The sequence below is a fragment of the Benincasa hispida genome, chromosome 4 (assembly GCF_027475165.1).
Source record: "Benincasa hispida cultivar pf3 chromosome 4, pf3_genome.v1.1, whole genome shotgun sequence".
NCBI classification, from domain to species: domain Eukaryota; kingdom Viridiplantae; phylum Streptophyta; class Magnoliopsida; order Cucurbitales; family Cucurbitaceae; genus Benincasa; species Benincasa hispida.
In genome coordinates, this window is record NC_143481.1 from 6343848 (window position 1) to 6362245 (window position 18398).

The window sequence follows — 18398 nt, forward strand, 5'->3', positions numbered from 1 at the left end:
TTTCTCGACTCTCACATCATCCTAAGCGCAATCATCAACCGAAGCACAAGAAAAAGGGTTTTCTTTGTTCTATCTATCCCGCTCTCTCTCTCTCTCTCTGCAACTCTCTACGAGATCATCCATGGCCGGCCGTTTCGACTTTGGTTCTCGTCCCAATCTCTCTGTCTCCAGTCCTCTCCATGCTGCCAATGGTATTTTTCTTTATCTGTTTCTACTCACTTTAAGCTCCGACACTCTTTTTTCCCCCTTTCTCGTTACCCGTTTTGATCGCTGTTCTTGGGGTTTTGTACTGTTTAGCTTAACCTAGCTGAGGGGTCTTTCTCTGGCTGGATGTTTTCGGTTTAATCGTGGTTTGTGGGTGTCGCCTCGTTTGACTGCGCTGATGTTTATCTCTCTTAGAGTTAGGGTTTTTGGGTACTTCGATAATGGGTCTCGAATTTTTGGGTTGCATTCTTAATTTGGCTCGTGGATTTTCTTATTGTTTTGCTGGCGAATGAAAGAACAAGTTTGAATGCCACTGGCCCTTGTTAATTTCGAGGTTTGGCTAATGTGGCTCTTGGCCATTTCATCTCTCTCTCTCTCTCTATATATATATATATATATATATATGTTTTTCTTTTGAGGTTAATGAAATGTTGGTCTCCGAGTGCTTGAGTTAATTTTATTTCTTCATTGAAGTTGGAAGGTACTGCCTTTCTAAAGCTATTTGACAATACACGATGAGCACATAATTTGAGTTAATAATGATCAATTGGTTATCAGTTGAGAACCTGCGTTCCTTTTGTTTTCTGAAGGACCTGTTCTTTTTTGTCCCTCCTTGCTATCCTTATCAGTTGGAATTGGAACGGTAAAACGCTCGACTAAAAGCTCGTCTCTTGCACTTTGATGTGTTTCTTTGTTTTTCTACCTTCTTTGATGTGGTAAACTTAGTTTTAAAATGTATTTATTTGGATGATGTTGCGCATGATTCTATTTGAATGATTTGGAGTCCATCACTTACCCAAACTCGAACTGTTGATACATCTGCCTGCTGTCACTGAACACCTCTTTATGACAGATTATGCTACTGTTAGGCCATTAGCTGACCCTTTTTACTGATTAAAATTTGTTTCTAGAATTCGTGAAAATGATTTTGATGGAACGTATTTGTATCTGTAGCTATTTCTATTGCATGGAAGCTATATCACATGGCCCCTGGACCAATTTAAAGTTAAAAATCTTTTATAATTTTTTTTCCTTAAATTAAATGTCACGACTATTTCTGTTTAGCAACTACGGACGTAAAGTTGCAGGGTTACTTATCTTTAATATTTTTTTGCAGATGTTCAGGGATCTGAAAATCCAATTCCTCTTTCACCACAGTGGCTTCTGCCTAAGCCAGGGGAGAGTAAGCATGGAATTGGAACTGGGGTGTGTTATCTGAACTTAGACCCTACAATTTATCTATACCACCATATGTTTGTGATACTTAACTAAAGAGGGACATTTGAGCTTTCAGTTTTATAGTGAATCCACTTTTAGTCAGTCATAATATGTTAACTGTAAATTCATTCCCTTTAATTCTTGATGTTATTCTGGTCCTTCTTAAATTGTTATATTATATGCAGGAGAACCATTTCAGTCATCAACCTGCTTATGGGAATCGCATGGACACGATGAAGGGATCTGAGAATTATGAGGATATAAATGACATACAGAAGAAAAAAGAAGTTTTTAGGCCATCCCTGACCGATTCTGAAATTGGTAGGCGTGACCGTTGGCATGATGAAGAAAGAGAAAATAATTCTTCAATGCGTAAAGATCGTTGGAGGGATGGTGAGAAAGAGATGGGTGATAGTCGCAAGATGGATCGTTGGAATGAAGACTCATCCACAAGAGTCTTTAGAGAATCTCGTCGAGGCCCATCCGAACGATGGTCTGATTCAAACAATCGGGATAATGTCCATTATGATCAACGCCGTGAGAGCAAATGGAATACACGTTGGGGCCCTGATGATAAGGAAACTGAAGGCTTTCGTGAGAAGCGGCTGGACTCTGGAAGAGATGGTGATTTGCATCTTGACAAAAATTTATCTCATGTGTCCAATTATGGGAAAAATGACAGAGATGGAGATCATTATCGCCCATGGAGGTCTAATTCCTCGCAGGTTCGAGGTAAGGGAGATCCTCCTCACCATCAATCCCAAACTCCAATTAAACAAGTCCCTGCATTTTCCCATCGTGGACGTGGAGACAACACACCTCCTACCTTCTCTTTAGGTCGTGGAATCATCAGTTCTGGTGTAAATCCTACCAATAGTATTTATTCATCTTCTAATTATCTTGGAGCTTCTTCTGAGAAATCTGGAAGAGAGCCTTACCACTACAAATATAGCAGAACAAAGTTGCTTGATGTTTTCCGGACTACCAATCTGACATCACAGCAAACTCCAAAAGATGGATTTGTGCCCGTGCCTACTCTTACGCTGGATGAACCTTTGGAGCCTCTTGCTCTTTGTGCACCAACTACGGAAGAAATGGTAAAATACTGTTATCTACTGTCATGTTAAGTATGCATTCTAGTTGTTTAAATGATGATTTTTTATTTTTATTTTTATAAGAAACAATTTCTTTTTTTAGACTTTCTTGAAGGGGATTGATAAAGGGGAAATTGTCAGTAGTGGTGCACCTCAAGTGTCAAAGGATGGTCGAAACTCATCAGAATTTATGCAAACAAGACGAACAAAACTGAGCGTTTCACCTTCCTTAGGTTTGAAATGCTTCCCTTTAATTGTTTGATTATGGTGCTTGTTTTTGTGTTCGAATTAAAAAAGTTAGTGGGGAATTCACTACCTTGGACCCCGTTTGTGTAAGCAGGCAGTAGAGAGGATTTACCTCATGGCTTTGTTGATGATTACAACGATGATAAGGATGACGGCACCACTAAACCTGGTCACACAAACTATTCAGAGGTCTCTACTGAGAGGCAGGTGCCTTATCACAGGCCCCAGTCAAAAATTGAAGCCATTCAGGAACACATGACGCATACTAGTAGCACCTTCAAATCTGAAGGCAAGTTACACCTTAACTGGAGAATATATAAAGTTCAGAAAATTTACTCTTGCTACCCATTGTTTGATTGATGGAGGCAGAAATGTTTTTAGTGTTTCTTTAATTTCTCTCAGTTGAAGTTCTATTTTATCATATTGTTTAAGATCCATCCATTGTAGGAAAGATCTATGTCGGAAGAGATTTTCCTAAGCTTTTTTGGGGCTACTTTTTCAGGGGGGGAAGAGTGAATTCAAGTCACATTTCTTTCTTTAACATTTTAATGCTCCATCTTGCCTAGTTTTTTCAATTTAGTTGGTTTTTCGGGATATATCTGTTTCAGTCATGGAATGTTATCCTTGTTTTTCAACATTCATTTTTTTTGCATGGACCTTTCTCTCTTTTATCTCTGAGGTTGTTTGAACTATGGCTGTATGTATGCAGCTTTCAGAGAAGATAACAATGCTATGAGAAAAACAGATGAGGTGCCTGTCAATAGGGAATCAAGTGTCAAGGGGGGTACCAATGTTCATCCTGGCAGCACGTGGGATGCCTCATCACTTGAGCAACCCCTGAATACATCCTTGCCTGATCGGAGAGAAAATCCTAATAATATTAGCTCAGGAACTCCTGACAAGGGTTGGCTACAGTCTTCAAAGAATCTTAATGATGGGTGGGGAAGTAACACAGCTACTCCATCTTATCCGAAGGATAATCCCAAATGGCAGACCGGTGAAGAGTCTATCATCAGAAGACAGCTTTCAGGGATTTTGGACAAGGAACAACTAGCAAGGAAAACTGTTCAATCTGCTCCAGAGGATTTGCAACTTCATTACATCGATCCTTCTGGTGCAATTCAGGGCCCTTTTAGTGGGGCTGACATTATTCAGTGGTTTGAGGGTGGGTATTTTGGTTTAGATTTGCCTGTCCGTCCCGTAAATGCACCAAATGACTTGCCATTTGCAGCACTTGGTGATGTTATGCCTCATTTACGATCTAAAGCCAAGCCACCACCAGGATTTAGTGGACCAAAGCAGAATGAATTTGCAGATTCATTAGGTAACGCTAGTTATGGTAGCTTAGGAAAGCTTCATACTGGCTTGAATGAGATAGATACTATGAGGAATGAGACAAGGCATAAACATGGCTCAACGGTGGAAGCTGAAAACAGATTTTTGGAGTCACTTATGTCTGGTAATATAGGTTCTTCACCTCTCGAGAAAAATGCCTTTTCTGAAGGTTTGTTTTTGTTTGCGACTAAGAAAATTGTTATATCCTCTTCCTTTAGTTTTCTTTTGCATTGTTAGAATTTTTGTTATAATATTGTAGTGGAATCTAAATTGATACTGATGCTTACTGTGTAGGTGTGCCAGGATATTTTGGAAATAATTCTAGTAGTCTGTCTTCGTTGGGAATAGACAATGGAAACAACCTTTTCTTGTTGGCCAAAAGAATGGAACTAGAACGACAAAGGTCTTTGTCTAACCCTTATGCATTTTGGCCTGGAATAGATGCTACATCCAAGGTTTCTAAGCCGGATATTGGCTTAGATGATCCAATTCAGCAAGCCAAACTCTTGTCTTCAATCATAGACCATTCTCGTCAAACTTCTCATTCTCAAGGTGCTGACATGTCAGCCATTCTACAAGGCTTATCTGACAAAGCACCTCCTGGCATTAATGACGTTGCTGGCTGGTCAAAATTTGCTCAGTGTGCTCCTGATCCTCTCCAAAGTAAACTTGACTTGCACCATGATCTTAACTTGTCTTCGCAGGCACCATTTGGTTTCCAACAACAGAGATTGCAACCACAGCCTTCCTTGACAAATTTACTTGCTCAAGCTACTGATAATCCTACCTTAACTCCAGATAAGTTTCTTCCTTCCAGCTTATCTCAAGACCCACAACTAATAAGTAAATTGCAACAACAACACCTGTTGCAGTTGCATTCTCAAGTGCCTTTCTCCGCACAACAAATGTCATTGTTGGACAAACTTTTATTACTTAAGCAGCAGCAAAAACAAGAGGAGCAACAACAGTTATTACAGCAACAGCAGTTGCTCTCGCAGGTTCTATCAGAGCATCAGTCACGACAGCATTTTATTGATCCATCTTTTGGACAGTTACAAGGTGCTCCTATGCCTATTGGAAATGCATCTACTGATCCAGCTCAAGTCCAGCAATCACGAGAGAAGTTTCAAATTGGTTCACAGAAGCCCCTAAATGTCGTAACTGATCGTGCAGCTCCCTTCGGAAATATGGCTTTGCAAGTTACCCAGGGAGCCAGTTACAATGTTAATTTAGAAGACCCGCCGCTTGCTCTTCCACATCAAATGTTTGGAAATGTTGTTCAGCAGAAGAGTTGGACTCCTGCACTCTCAGAGCAGCTTAATGATACTTGTCCAAATGATATGTTACCTGGATCTAAAGTTGCCGAGGGCTCACTTTTTCCTGGGTTGACTGCCCAATCAAACGAGGATGTGAATCTTGTGCCAAAGTCATCTGACAGCCACACTAGTAAAGCTTTGGAGCAGATAGCAGAGGATGTACCAAGGCTGGATGCAACTGTCACATCTCTTGCATCTGATGCTTTGGTAGAACCTCTTCCTCTCAAGACTGCTGAAATCTCTGTTGCCATACAACCAGCAGAAGTTCACGATTTTGAAATTTCCATTCCCGATAGTGTACCTGCTTTGAAGGTTCAAGAAGCTAGTATGCCCGTGGAAAAACTTGAAAGGGATGTATGCAAAGATGAGACCTCCTTGGAGACAGAACTGAAAAATGTTGAAGTACAAGAACCTAGAAAATCTTCTGATAAGAAGACGAAGAAGCAAAAATCTTCGAAGTTGCTTTCCTCAGACCAGGCAAAGGATTCTAAGAGTTCTGCTATTCAGCAGTTAAAACAATCAAAAAGTGGGAAATCAGAAAATGATTTGAAATTGAAGGCAGATAATATTGTAGGAAAATCAAGTGATACTTCTTCCTCTCCTCGGAAGATCAGAGATGGGGATGGCAAAACTTCTGTTGTGGATAGTCAGCCAGTTCAAAGCTCTGCCTCTGCTATAAATACCTGGAATGATGGTGAAACTATTCAAATGAAGGATGATGCCAGACTAGTTGGGTCTGACTCTGTGCTTAACTCACAAACGCAATCTGGCCAAAGAGCTTGGAAAGTTGCTTCGAGTTTCAAGCCAAAGTCGTTATTGGAAATTCAGGAGGAAGAGCAGAAAAGGGCACATACAGAAACTGCTGTATCAGACATTTCCACTTCTATCAACTCTATGAGTTTATCGACTCCTTGGGCTGGGATCGTGAGCAGTTCAGACCCTAAAACTTCCAGAGAAATTCATAAAGATTCTGGGATTTCAGAATCAAGTGAGAAACATGAAAATTTATTGACTTCAAGGAGTAGAAAGAGCCAATTGCATGATCTGCTGGCGGAAGATGATATGGAAAAGTCAACTGCAGGCGATGTTCGTGTTTCTGACTCTGTACAGATTGCTTCTTCTCCTCGTGTCATGGCCACACAAGCAGAACCATTGGATGACAATTTTATTGAGGCAAAAGACACCAAAAAGAGCCGCAAGAAGTCCGCTAAGGCTAAGGGCGTTGGTACCAAGGCCACCCCTGCAGTCCCTTCTGCTGATGTGGTTGCTTCAAGTCCTATTGAGAAAGGGAAAATCTCCCGCCAGACCCAGCAGGAGAAGGAAGCAATGCCTGCCATTCCTTCTGGACCTTCTTTTGGTGATTTTGTTCTGTGGAAGGGAGAAACTGCTAACGTGGCCCCTCCTCCAGCATGGTCCAGTGACTCTGGGAAGGTCCCAAAACCCACATCTTTGAGGGATATTCAGAAGGAGCAGGGAAGAAAAATCTCTGCTGCTCAGCATTCTCATCAAAACCCTACTCCCCAGAAGGCTCAGCCTACTCAGGCTGGTCGTAGCAGCAGCACCAGTACTCCTTCCTGGGCTCTCTCGGCATCTTCTCCATCAAAGGCTGCATCATCCCCCCTTCAGAATATTCCTACTCAGTCAAAACATGGAGGCGATGATGACTTATTTTGGGGCCCCATTGAGGCAAAGCAAGAAAATCAGCAGTATGGTTTTCCTTGTTTGCCAACTTTACTTTTTATCAGTTTCCATGCTACTAATGAGTCAATGACATTATTGCTACCTATTTTAGTATCATAGTCCATGCAGTTTTGAACTTTTCTGTCTACCCACCTCTTTTGGGGGTCAGGGTTATAATTTCTGTGTATACTTGGTAACACTGTAGATTTTGTCTACTGTAGCCGCCATTCTGCAGTATAATCTTGGTAACCAAGGGGAACAAATCCATGTTTTTTACTTTCAGGGTTGATGTCCGCCTTGGGAGCCACGGCAGCTGGGGAAATAGGAGCGCCTCTGCAAAAGCAGTAGCATCAACTGGGTTGTTAAGCCGGCAAAAATCATCTGGTGGCAAAGCTGACTATCTTTCATCCTCACCTGCACAGTCGTCTCAGAAAGGCAAACAAGATCCAGTTACCAAGCACTCAGGTTAGTTTTTATGGTCCTTTTTTACCTCAAGGAAATGAGGAAGGGTTCGGGTTTCTTCCCCATTACTTTTTCTTGTCAAAAGCTTATTTGGGCACATATACTGATTAAGTTTTTCCTCACCTTGTAGAAGCTATGGGCTTCCGTGATTGGTGTGAGAGTGAATGTGTACGGCTCATTGGGACAAAAGGTATCTTTTTCTTGCCTGGTTGAAGAGAAACATTTTGCTTGTGAATGCAAGTCCAATGAGGCATGGATGTGAATGCATTATCGTTTGTTTCTATCTTTAAAAAAAATGGTCCTATGATGCGTGGATGCTTATGGTCTGGACAATGTTGTCGATATTTGAGAAAACTAGGAACTTATTTTTGACAATAAAACATTGGTTACATATAGTTTTTCGTCTCATTCTTTTATTACGTGATGCCTAATCATTGGGAAACAAATTTACGGTTTTATTCTTAAATCTTTGTAGTGAAGATTTGCATCACTAGAAACATCCAACTTGCTTTTTCAGTTTTTCAAACTTTCTGTTGGACCCTCATTCTTATTATTTTATATATTAAATGCATGTATCATGTTTAAAATTGCAACCTTTTGTGCATATGAATACTTGAGCGTGTAAAGATCAGGAATTATTTTAAAATATATAGTTTAATATGTCTTGATTTATGAAAAATAGAAAATCTAGCTTGGCTATTGTTAAATTATATGTGTATATAATTTTTGTGGTTATCAAGAACTGTTTTATCTTTTATTAATGGAGTATGAACACTTTGTTCCAGACACAAGTTTTCTGGAATTCTGCTTGAAGCAATCAAGATCCGAGGCAGAGCTTTTTTTGATAGAGAACCTTGGATCATATGATCCTGACCATGACTTCATCGATCAATTCCTCAATTACAAGGAGTTGCTCCCAGCAGATGTTCTTGAAATTGCATTTCAAAGTCGCAACGATAGGAAGGTATCTGCTATAGCTTCCCGAGAAGTAAATTCTGGCAATGCTGGTGGGGATGTGGACCCTGATGTCCCTCTTGGCCGTGATGGGTCCGCAAAGAGTGGAGGAAAGAAGAAAGGAAAGAAAGGGAAGAAGGTTAGTCCATCAGTTTTGGGTTTCAATGTAGTTAGTAACCGAATCATGATGGGTGAGATTCAGACGGTTGAAGATTAGGAGAGAGAGAGAGAGAGAGAGAGAGAGAGCAGCTTTGGAGGCAAATGTAAATACATGACATCCAACTTTCTGTAAATGGATTTTTTTGTACCTCAACACCCCCCCCCCCCGGAAAAAACATCACAGAGATGCAGCAGCAGTGACTATTTTTGTCCGTCTGCTCGACGATTTTGACAATTAACTGTCCTGTCTTCCTAGGTTTGTTGTTATTGTGTCTGTTACAAACATTTTTGAGTTGGATTTAACCTAACCGAGGTAATTTATTCTTGTGTTTCACTTCCTTTTGTTGGTCTTCTGTCTGGAGATGGGAATTCATTGGCATTTCACAGTAAATTTCTACTCGTGCATTATTGGCCCCAAGACGTATCGACGACTGCGAAGATGAGTGCATCAGTACCCACCCGGTATGTTCACAATGTTTCAGCATGCAAATTCAATTCTTTGACTTCTTAGTGATGCTGCTCCTTTTTCTGTCTCTGTAATATCTCCTGTAGAACAAAACCAATCCCTGATGGCTGATGACAGGACTTTTAAGTTCTTACTTACTGGCCTGCCTCTCATCTCTTTTGACTGGCATTGTCAAATGCCCTTTTGTAGTCTGTTAATTGGGTCAACAGAGTAAGAAACGGTGCCCCTTTTTTATAGCCCGGCCCAGTCTATTGATTGTTGCGAGGGGCTTAAATGCCCGCTGGCTGTTAGCAAAAAGGCCATACTTGATGGTGTTTGTTGAACTGGATGCCTAATGCCAATGCTGCCTGTTATTAAATAAAAAGGTCACTTGTTAGGTTGTGTAAAGAGCCTTTGCTTAGTAGGGATGGGGTATCCGGAGCCTGTTGGTTTGAGCTTTGAGTTGGGTGTTTCGATACAACCAAGACATTCTAGGCTTCATCAATTTTTACATGTTAAATGATTTTAGTTGGATACATAACTCAATTCAACCATGTGTTGATTTGATAAGGTTAGTTGCGTTTGTTTGATTTTTCTATTTCATTAAACAAAAAAAAAAAAAAGAGAAAAAAAAACTCTTTAACTGGCAAACCTGAAAGTTCTTTTTTTCTATACTTATAAAATTATAAATTCGAATGTTACCTAAGAAACTTGGTCAAGCGTGAAAATGAACTTAAAAGGTGCTAGTTTAAGTTGGGCACATTCATCAAATAATTTGCTCACTTCTACCACTCCCAACTGTTACAATTCCTTTCTACTTCACTAACATTATTCTATTTAGTAGGTCAAACATAATTTTAAATTAGAACGATGTGACTACAAATTTGTGATGGCGGTATGAAGAGAATTACATTGTATTTGGCATATATTCTTCACTATTTAATCTTAACTTGTTGACTATCTTCATATTATTCGGTCATAAAGTAGGCAATACAAGATCTGAAAATCGAGTCGGACAAATAATGGTTCTCGAAATTCAAAAATATGAAAAAAGAAAAAAGAGAATTAAATGGTTGCATGTGGCCAAAAAAAGTAGGTGCAACTTTTATAACAATTAAATGTACATGAGAGAGAAGAAATAGGGAAAGAGAATTATCTTTTTGGTGCTCGAATTTGTAGGAATAAATTCTTTGGGCCCCTCAAGTTTTTAAAAATATACTTCTTGGTCCTTGAATTTTTAGGAATATCTAAAATGTGTACAAAATCTCACATTATTTTCTCTATTCTAGTAATTTTTCGGAAACTATTGATCTGGTATTCAAAGTTAGAATAAATAAAATAGATAGTAGGAGAAGAGAGAGGAGAGAGTTCCATTTTATTTTTCAAATCTCAAATGCCATATCAGTAATTAAGAAAATAAACGGTAGCAGAGAAAAGAGAAAAGCTCTGTAAGAGATTATTTAAATTTTTAAATTTATTCTTGAAAACTCAAAAACTAAATAGTAGATTTTAGAATCTCATGACAAAAAAACTTATTTCTGAAAACTCATGAATAGAAAAATATAATATTGAGCCTTTTTTTCTCCTTTAACAACAAAAGTAGATGTATGAGAGCATGAAATCTTCAACCTAAAAAAAAGAGTACAACAATGAATCTTACCGCGGTGCTCATTCGAAAAATATTGATATTAGATTGGTGTGGTAAATTTTGTACATTCATTGTTCTTAATGTAGTATAGAACATGTAGCTAAACAAGTTCAAAGATTCCTTCAAATAAACACAACCCCTTGGGCCTTAGCACAGCACCACAGCTACTCAGCCATTTGCTTTTGTTTTGAGTTCTTCAATTTGCTCTCTCTCTGCAGATCACAACTCACATTCAATTTGGTTTCTAATAAACCATTTTACGGCAGTTTTACTTTGATAAACACATATAACGCGACCTTGCAAAACAGAAGTCACTTGCCTTCCATAAATCTTAAAAATGGTCAATATTATTAATTTGTTATTGATTTTTTTAGAAAATAAATACTATATACTCCTTTATTCATTTTAGAAATATATTCCTGCAATACATTTTCTTACATACGAATTATTACTATTATTAAACTAATTTCTTAAAAAAAAAAACGTTTGAAAAACTAAATTCAAGATTTATTGACATCAACTATATTTCAATAATTGAAAATACTAAAATGGATTAAACAAACCACATAATTTCCACAAATAATAATAATAATAATAATAAAGGAATACATTTTTTTGGTCTACTATATTTCGAAATATGACATTTTTAGCTCTTAAGTTTTGAATTTGATTTTAATTTAGTCTCTAAATTTCAGAATGTTACAATTTTATCATTAAGAATAGAATATTATTTCAATTTAATCCCTACGCTTTAATTTAAGCTTAATTTTTTATTAAATACTCACTTTAGTCAGGTTAATGTCTATGAATTATTTTAAAATAAAAAAAAATTAATTTAATTTTAATAATAATAAAAAAATAATAAAACTTAATTAGTTATAATTATTTTAAATTAATTAATAGACATATATTCAAGAGGAAAAATCTTTAAACTTGAGGATTAAATTGAACAAAATTCAAAACTCAACAATAATATTGCAACATTTTGAAACCATTTACTTAATGACCGGATACTTAATGTTGGGGACCAAAAAAGTATTTTCTCCACAAAAAAATTATGCGAATTATGGATTAAAAAGGCAATACTTCTGGGAGAATTTTAAAAAATAGAAAAATAACAGAAGTTATTTGCACAAAATAATAAAATTTTAATATTAGATTGATAGAAGTCTATGACGATCTAATAGAAGTTTAACATTATTATTTTTTTTTTTATTTCTATAAATAGTTTTATATTTTTTTTTTGAAAATTTTTCATAATTATCTTTTCTTTTTTCTTTTTCTTTTTAAATAAAATAAAATAGTGGGGGGTAGAAAACCGCGTAGATCTTGTTCTAAATAATATTCTAAACGTTTTGGAAAAAAAAAAAAAAAAAAAACCTAGAGAAATTAGGCTCATAAAATCTTGAGAATTATTTTTAAAAAAACTTGAATTTTTTTCTTCTTTTCGATCGAATACAGAAACATTCGTGAGCAAGAAATTTCAATCACAGATACGACGGCTAACCTTCGATTTAATCGGAATTGGGTCAACATCAACATGAACAGATTGCAGAGACATTCTAGCGATCTCCAAAAGCGCAGCATCTCGAACGGCGGGAACATCGCCGATCAAATCCTCGTACGCCGCTTCAAAAGCCTCCGACCAGAATCGCGGCAACCGGCCGCCGCCGCCGTGAGTATACAGATTCCACATGTGCCGGACATCCCTCTCCCGCTCTTCAACTTCCTAATTTTCAACCAAAAAAAAAAGGAAAAAAAAACCCTAAAACACCAATACCAACAGTAAAAACAAGAACCCACCATGGAAATGGCTAAAAAGGTTCACCAGAATGTCAAGATCGTCGAAGATCGACTTGAGAGGACCGTCATAGAATCTAGCGAAGGTTCTGGCGGACCATTTAAGGGAAACAGAGCCGGTGAACATGGACCAAAAGGCGAGGAGGAGAATGGCGGCCAAGGCCCAGAACTTGTAGCGAGCTTTTCTTGAGAGGAAGAAGGAGAGACCAGTTTCTGATGGGGTGTCCTTCTTGAGGGCCGCCATTGTCGGTGAAAGCTCCGATTTCATTTTTGGGGGAGAAACTGGGGGTTGTTCTGAATGATAAAAAGAGGAGAATGATGAGAAATTAATGGAGGGTTTTGTTGTTGGTGGGGGAGGGGGATTTGTAATGTAAATGGAAGTGTTTTTATAGTGAATTTATGAGTGGTGGAGTGTGGGGAATGGGGCCAACGCCATGGATATTGAACAGAGCTTCTACAATTTGCCGACGCAGAGCCCAGAGGAATGGGGTGAGGGACCCACTTGGTTGGAACGTAATGACACTCTCTTGTTCAAGTTTTAGCCAAATAGGTTTCACAATGTTACAGATTTTGATTTTGAAATTTGAATTCTGTTTTAATCTATCTTTAAATTTCAAATTTTATACTTTTAATCATATTTTTTTATTAAAATACCATGCTTATATTTGATAAGGAGGAAAGTCTGTTCGATTTTATTGATTTTTGACCAATCAAAAATCAAATCTTGACGCTCAATTTTATAAAAAAGGGTTTCAAACCGATATCTAGTATAGAACAAAATCAATAGATTGGTTCGGAATTCAATTTATTATTGGTTTAATTATCGATTTTTTCTTCCCATTTTCCGTTTTTTTATGCTTTTATTGTGGTTTTTTCTTTTGTATTTTCTAACTAAAATTGGCCTTATTTCCTATTTTATGGATCAAAATGGATATTTTTTCTAAATAACAAACATTCGTGCAATTGCTGATAATTACAATACTTGAATGGACCTAAGAATAAAGTTCTTTTTACTAAAAATCCAAACCCCAGATCAATGGATGGATTTGATTTGGTTTGGTTTTTCAGTTTTTCGATTTTCGATTTTTTGTTTCAATCCTAATGTTTTGAAAGTGATTTTGAAATTGGTGTTTAATATCACTCCAAATGCACTTTTAATCTCTCGAAGTTGATTTAATATTTAATTTCACAATAATTTTTCTATCATCGGAATTGGTTTTTGAATGACTGAAAACATATTTTAGAATGATTTTGACCATTTTAGAATCACTTTATAAAAAGGTTCATCTTTAGTGTTAGTGTCTATCAATAATTTTAAATAATTATTAAGTGAAACTTTGGAATTAATTTTAATATTGATAAGAAATTAATGAAATTTAATTTGTAACGACCGACCTTTTGAGTAAGGTCGTTACTCATAATTACACATTTACATTCAAAACATTTTGACCATTAAGAAAAATAAATTTTCATTAAAATAATAAAGACAATTTTCCAAAATAAATAGCAAATAAGAAAAACCTTTGTCTGGAGACCCTAAAATAATGAAGAAAAAATAACTTAAACAAATAAAATTTTGATCAAGGTTATCGGTTTTTTATGATGAAAGGGAACCAAAAGACGTACTGTCTTGCCTGGATACGCATGTCTAGCGTCAAATATGAAAATAACATGAATGTGAACCCGTCGACTCATGAATGTCTAGTGGCCTGTAGACACACTGTCAAACATGAAAATAACATGAATGTAAACCTGTCGGTTCACGCATGTCTAGCGACTAGGCACACCATCAAACATGAAACATGAAAAAAATAACATGAACGTAAACATATCGACTCACGCATGTCTGTAGCCCGTAGAAAAAAATAACATGAACGTAAACATATCGACTCACGCATGTCTGTAGCCCGTAAGCACACCGTCAAGCATGAAAAATAACATGAACGTAAAACTGTCGGCTGACGCATGTCTAGCGGTCTGTAGGCACACCGTCAAACATGAACATAAAACTGTCAACTCACGCATATCTAGCGTGGGTAGGGAGAGTCTTGCATGGGGAGGGTTTGCGAGGGTGAGAGAGAAGGAGAATTTTAAGTTTTACAGATTTTATTCAGAAGCGGCTATGAACAAACCAAAGCTTCAAACAACGATCCAACCGTTCAAAATGAAACTCTATATGTCTCAAATAGACTGATCAAATTTGAGCACGATCCAACGGTTCAAAATCCAACAATCGACTTCAAATCGAATTGTTTTCTCCCCAATTTTTGGCATATTTTCACTCTCATTTAATTTCGAAAAAATCTCAATTCTTTTATTTTATTTTTTTAATTTTTTAAAAAATAAATAAAATATTTTATCACAATATCTCCAAAATCTTCAAAGATTCTATTAAACTTAGAAATCAATTAACTTTTCAAATTATCTTAATTTAGGCTTCAAAAACCAAAATTAAAGGTATAAGATCCATTTGATACAAATTAAATCCTTCCAAATATTTAAATCAATTCAAAACCACATGAAATTAATTATCTCTTTAATTTTTTTTTTAAGTTGGCCCTAAAATCCAAAATCAAAAGGAAGCAAAATTCAATATTTTCAAAATAATCAATTCGAATATCTAATCAATTAAATTCAATTTAACCAATAAAAGTATTTTCAATTATTTCAATTTAATCCCAATTTTTCAAATAAAATGGCAATTTAAACTCAATAATTTTAGATAATTAACTTAAATTTTCTTAAAATTCGGGATGTTACATAATTAACTATATTTCTTTTAATTTTTTAAATTAATCAATAGTCATTAACACTAAAGATTGAAGATGAGTAATTAGTAAAAAAATGGAGGTTAAGAGTGTAAATTTTGAAACTTATGGACCAAATTAAAACCAAGAACCAAATGGACTAAACGTATAATATTTTGAAACTAAGGACCAAATAAAAATTAGACCGAAAACTTGGTGACTTATATATATATAGATATTGTTAATCAAGAGTTTTTTTTTTCTTAATTTTTATTATTTTTTGTTTATTGTATTGCAAAAATTAGAAAAAAGAATGGTAGATCTCTCTCTTTTTTTAAAAACTATTTTTTCTACTTTTAAAATGCTTGATATAAATTAGTTCTTTTCCTTGCTTCTAAATATCTTCCATCTTGAAAATGTTTCAAAAAAATAAGGAGGTGTTTGATAAATGGGTATGAGTTATTGAGTTGGGTGGGTATTTATTACCCATGTTTGTTAAGCCTATAAAGAAAACCTATGGATTATTAAAACGTTTTTTTACCCACTCAAAACTCTAGGATCTTTTATATTAATATGATTGTTTTCAAAACTTATTAGGGAAATAAGGTTGTTTTGAAACTTATTAGAGAAATATTGTTGTTTTGCTAGAAGTCGAGGGTTGGATTCAATTAATGTAGAGGTCGAACGTTGAGAACTCGACCGACAAAGAAAAACTTGGAAACAATATGTTTATTAGGGTTGTCGAAGGTTGAAGTTTCGACATACATAGGTCGAACGTTGAGAACTCGACAAACAAATAAAAACTTGGAAACAATATGTATAAAGGGTTGTCGAAGGTTGAAGTTTCGACATACAAGTGAAATCTCGCTAATTTTGTGATGAAGATCTCTAATTTTGTGATGAGGATCTCGCTCTAGAAGGGAATCTCGCTAGAAATGTGGGCTAAATCTGGTAAGGTGAATATCGAAGACAGTTTGTTAAAGAAATGCTTGATCTCGCTCACGAGGATCTCGCTCATCCTAATCTGATTTTCATTTCAAATTTGGTAGCTAATTTAATAGAGTTTTTGTGTTATATTACATAAATATATTTTTTTTTCAGTCCATAGCTTACTTTTTAGTTTTACAAAAATTTGATATGATGATTTGGTTCATTGTTTTTGTTGGATTCTTCCAAGGACCGATCTTATCTTATATGTTCAAATTCATTCTACGGTCATTTTTGTTGGTTCATTCTACTGTCATATTTGGTTCATTCTACTGCCATATTTGTCATATTTGGTTCATTGTTTTTTTAGTATTTCTATTTACTTGACTTTAATATTTGTATTTACTTAACTTTACTACCAACGTGGCTGCTACTTACTTTCAACTAACATTCAAATTAATTTCACTCTTTAATTAATGAGGTTAAATTAATTTCACTCTTTAATAAATGCACCCAACTCTCTCCAACAACCACTTATTTCTCCCTCTTTTATTTATAGATGACTTCCCACTCATACTTTTTTATATTTCCACGGTTTTTCTCCATTATGGGTGTTAAACCTTAAAAAAGGTATGCTTTTGTTGGCTATCCGTTCAATTTATTTTTTTTAACAAATTGCACAAATTATTCCTAATTAATTTGAGGAGGTTTGTTATTTTGAGGTTCGGAGTATCTCTTTTTAGGACTTATTATTATTATTTTTTTTTATGGAAATATGTTATTTGTTGATTGTTGGTCACATTTTTTTGGAATACTAGTTCACAAATTTTTTTATTAATGGTTGGTGACATTATATTTTTTAATCTGATACTTCTCAATTTTTTTTATGAATTATGGGTGAAATAGTATTATTATGTAATTTTTTTTTTATCTAATAATACGTTCATTTCAATTTTTTTTTTCAACTTCAATAAGAACATATTCTATACATTTTGGTGTGTTATTATTAAGCTAGTTTCAGAATTAATTTTAGTATGTCTTACTATCGCTTCACAATCAAAATTGATTTTTTTTTAAATTATGTAATTGTAATGAAACGATGGTATTAATAGTATAACCAATATTTAATTTTGAAAAATATAGTTTTTAATCGGTGACATAAGAATTAAAAAAATATTGTACACCAATATTCATACAATCGGTTCACCAAGTTTTGAAAGTATGGAAAAATGCATATTTTTTTCTATATACATCGTTATAACATATCTTTCGGTGAAAATTTGTTGTCCTAGGTACTAGGAGTATGACAAGTTTTTAGAAGCTGATACAAATTGTTCATAAACCAATATAGGGAAAAAAAAATAAGAAGAATAAGAAAGAGAGAAAAAAAAACCCACTAGGCCCTTCAAAAGACTTAACTAAAATACCCTCAACCCTATCCTTAGTAAAAAAATCCCATTAAGTCCTTGAAACACATGTATTTTTAGATTATTATAGGTACATTGGGAAATAGCACCATAAATCTAAACTATAACCAAAGATACCCAATACCGACGCTTGACATCGTTTGCTATTCTTTCTTAACCATGAAAATTTGCGTTTGTATTATGACACGGATATTATAAGTATCGAAAAGAACATATATTTTGTGATTTTTTTTTGGAAACGGCCACATGTTCGGTCGGTTCATATTATTTTTGTGATCTTATGAAAAATATTACTGTACTATATCACATTCTCACCATCATAATCAAATGAAAGGTAATTGTCTTATGTACAATTTCAATTCCAAATATACTATCCATATTATATAAAAATAGACTATATTATATGTGAAATAATAAAGTTAAGTTAGCAAGATTCAATATATATACATACAATATACCAATTAGTAATTGGGATAATTACCTTCAATATATATACAAACATTCAATATATACATACAATATACAATATACTAATTAATTGAGCAGTAATATGAAATATATTTTGTTGATATGTTTTACCGATTGAAGAGAATTAGAATTATTATAGTTTTTGAAAAGAATATATGAAAAACAATCTATTATGTTCTACAAATTGAGAAAAAAATTGAGATTTTCCAGTTTATGTCATAAATGATTTGAGAAAATACGTGTATATTTGAAAATTAATCAACAATAG

General features: G+C 35.1%; 2 protein-coding genes across 3 annotated transcripts; one reads left to right on the plus strand and one right to left on the minus strand.

Annotated features, from left to right (window-relative positions):
• On the plus strand, positions 1 to 9006 carry LOC120075794 (GYF domain-containing protein). 2 transcript variants are annotated; one of them, XM_039029468.2, is made up of 10 exons: positions 1 to 191; positions 1322 to 1410; positions 1608 to 2519; positions 2620 to 2749; positions 2857 to 3051; positions 3472 to 4266; positions 4392 to 7119; positions 7377 to 7558; positions 7686 to 7745; positions 8341 to 9006. In XM_039029468.2, exons 1-10 carry the CDS (start codon positions 122 to 124, stop codon positions 8724 to 8726), a joined length of 5547 nt encoding a protein of 1848 aa, XP_038885396.1. In that variant the 5' UTR covers positions 1 to 121; the 3' UTR covers positions 8727 to 9006. The 2 variants fall into 2 exon arrangements, with proteins under 2 accessions (XP_038885396.1, XP_038885397.1); XM_039029469.2 differs by having other exon boundaries at positions 4401 to 7119.
• Positions 9007 to 10769: 1763 nt separating this feature from the next.
• On the minus strand, positions 10770 to 13119 carry LOC120075891 (uncharacterized). The gene is made up of 3 exons (XM_039029630.2): positions 12590 to 13119; positions 12269 to 12490; positions 10770 to 10973 (listed from the first exon to the last, which is right to left on the minus strand). The coding sequence occupies exons 1-3, from the start codon at positions 12827 to 12829 to the stop codon at positions 10926 to 10928; spliced, it is 510 nt and encodes a 169-aa protein (XP_038885558.1). The 5' UTR covers positions 12830 to 13119; the 3' UTR covers positions 10770 to 10925.
• Between the last annotated feature and the right edge of the window lie 5279 nt (positions 13120 to 18398).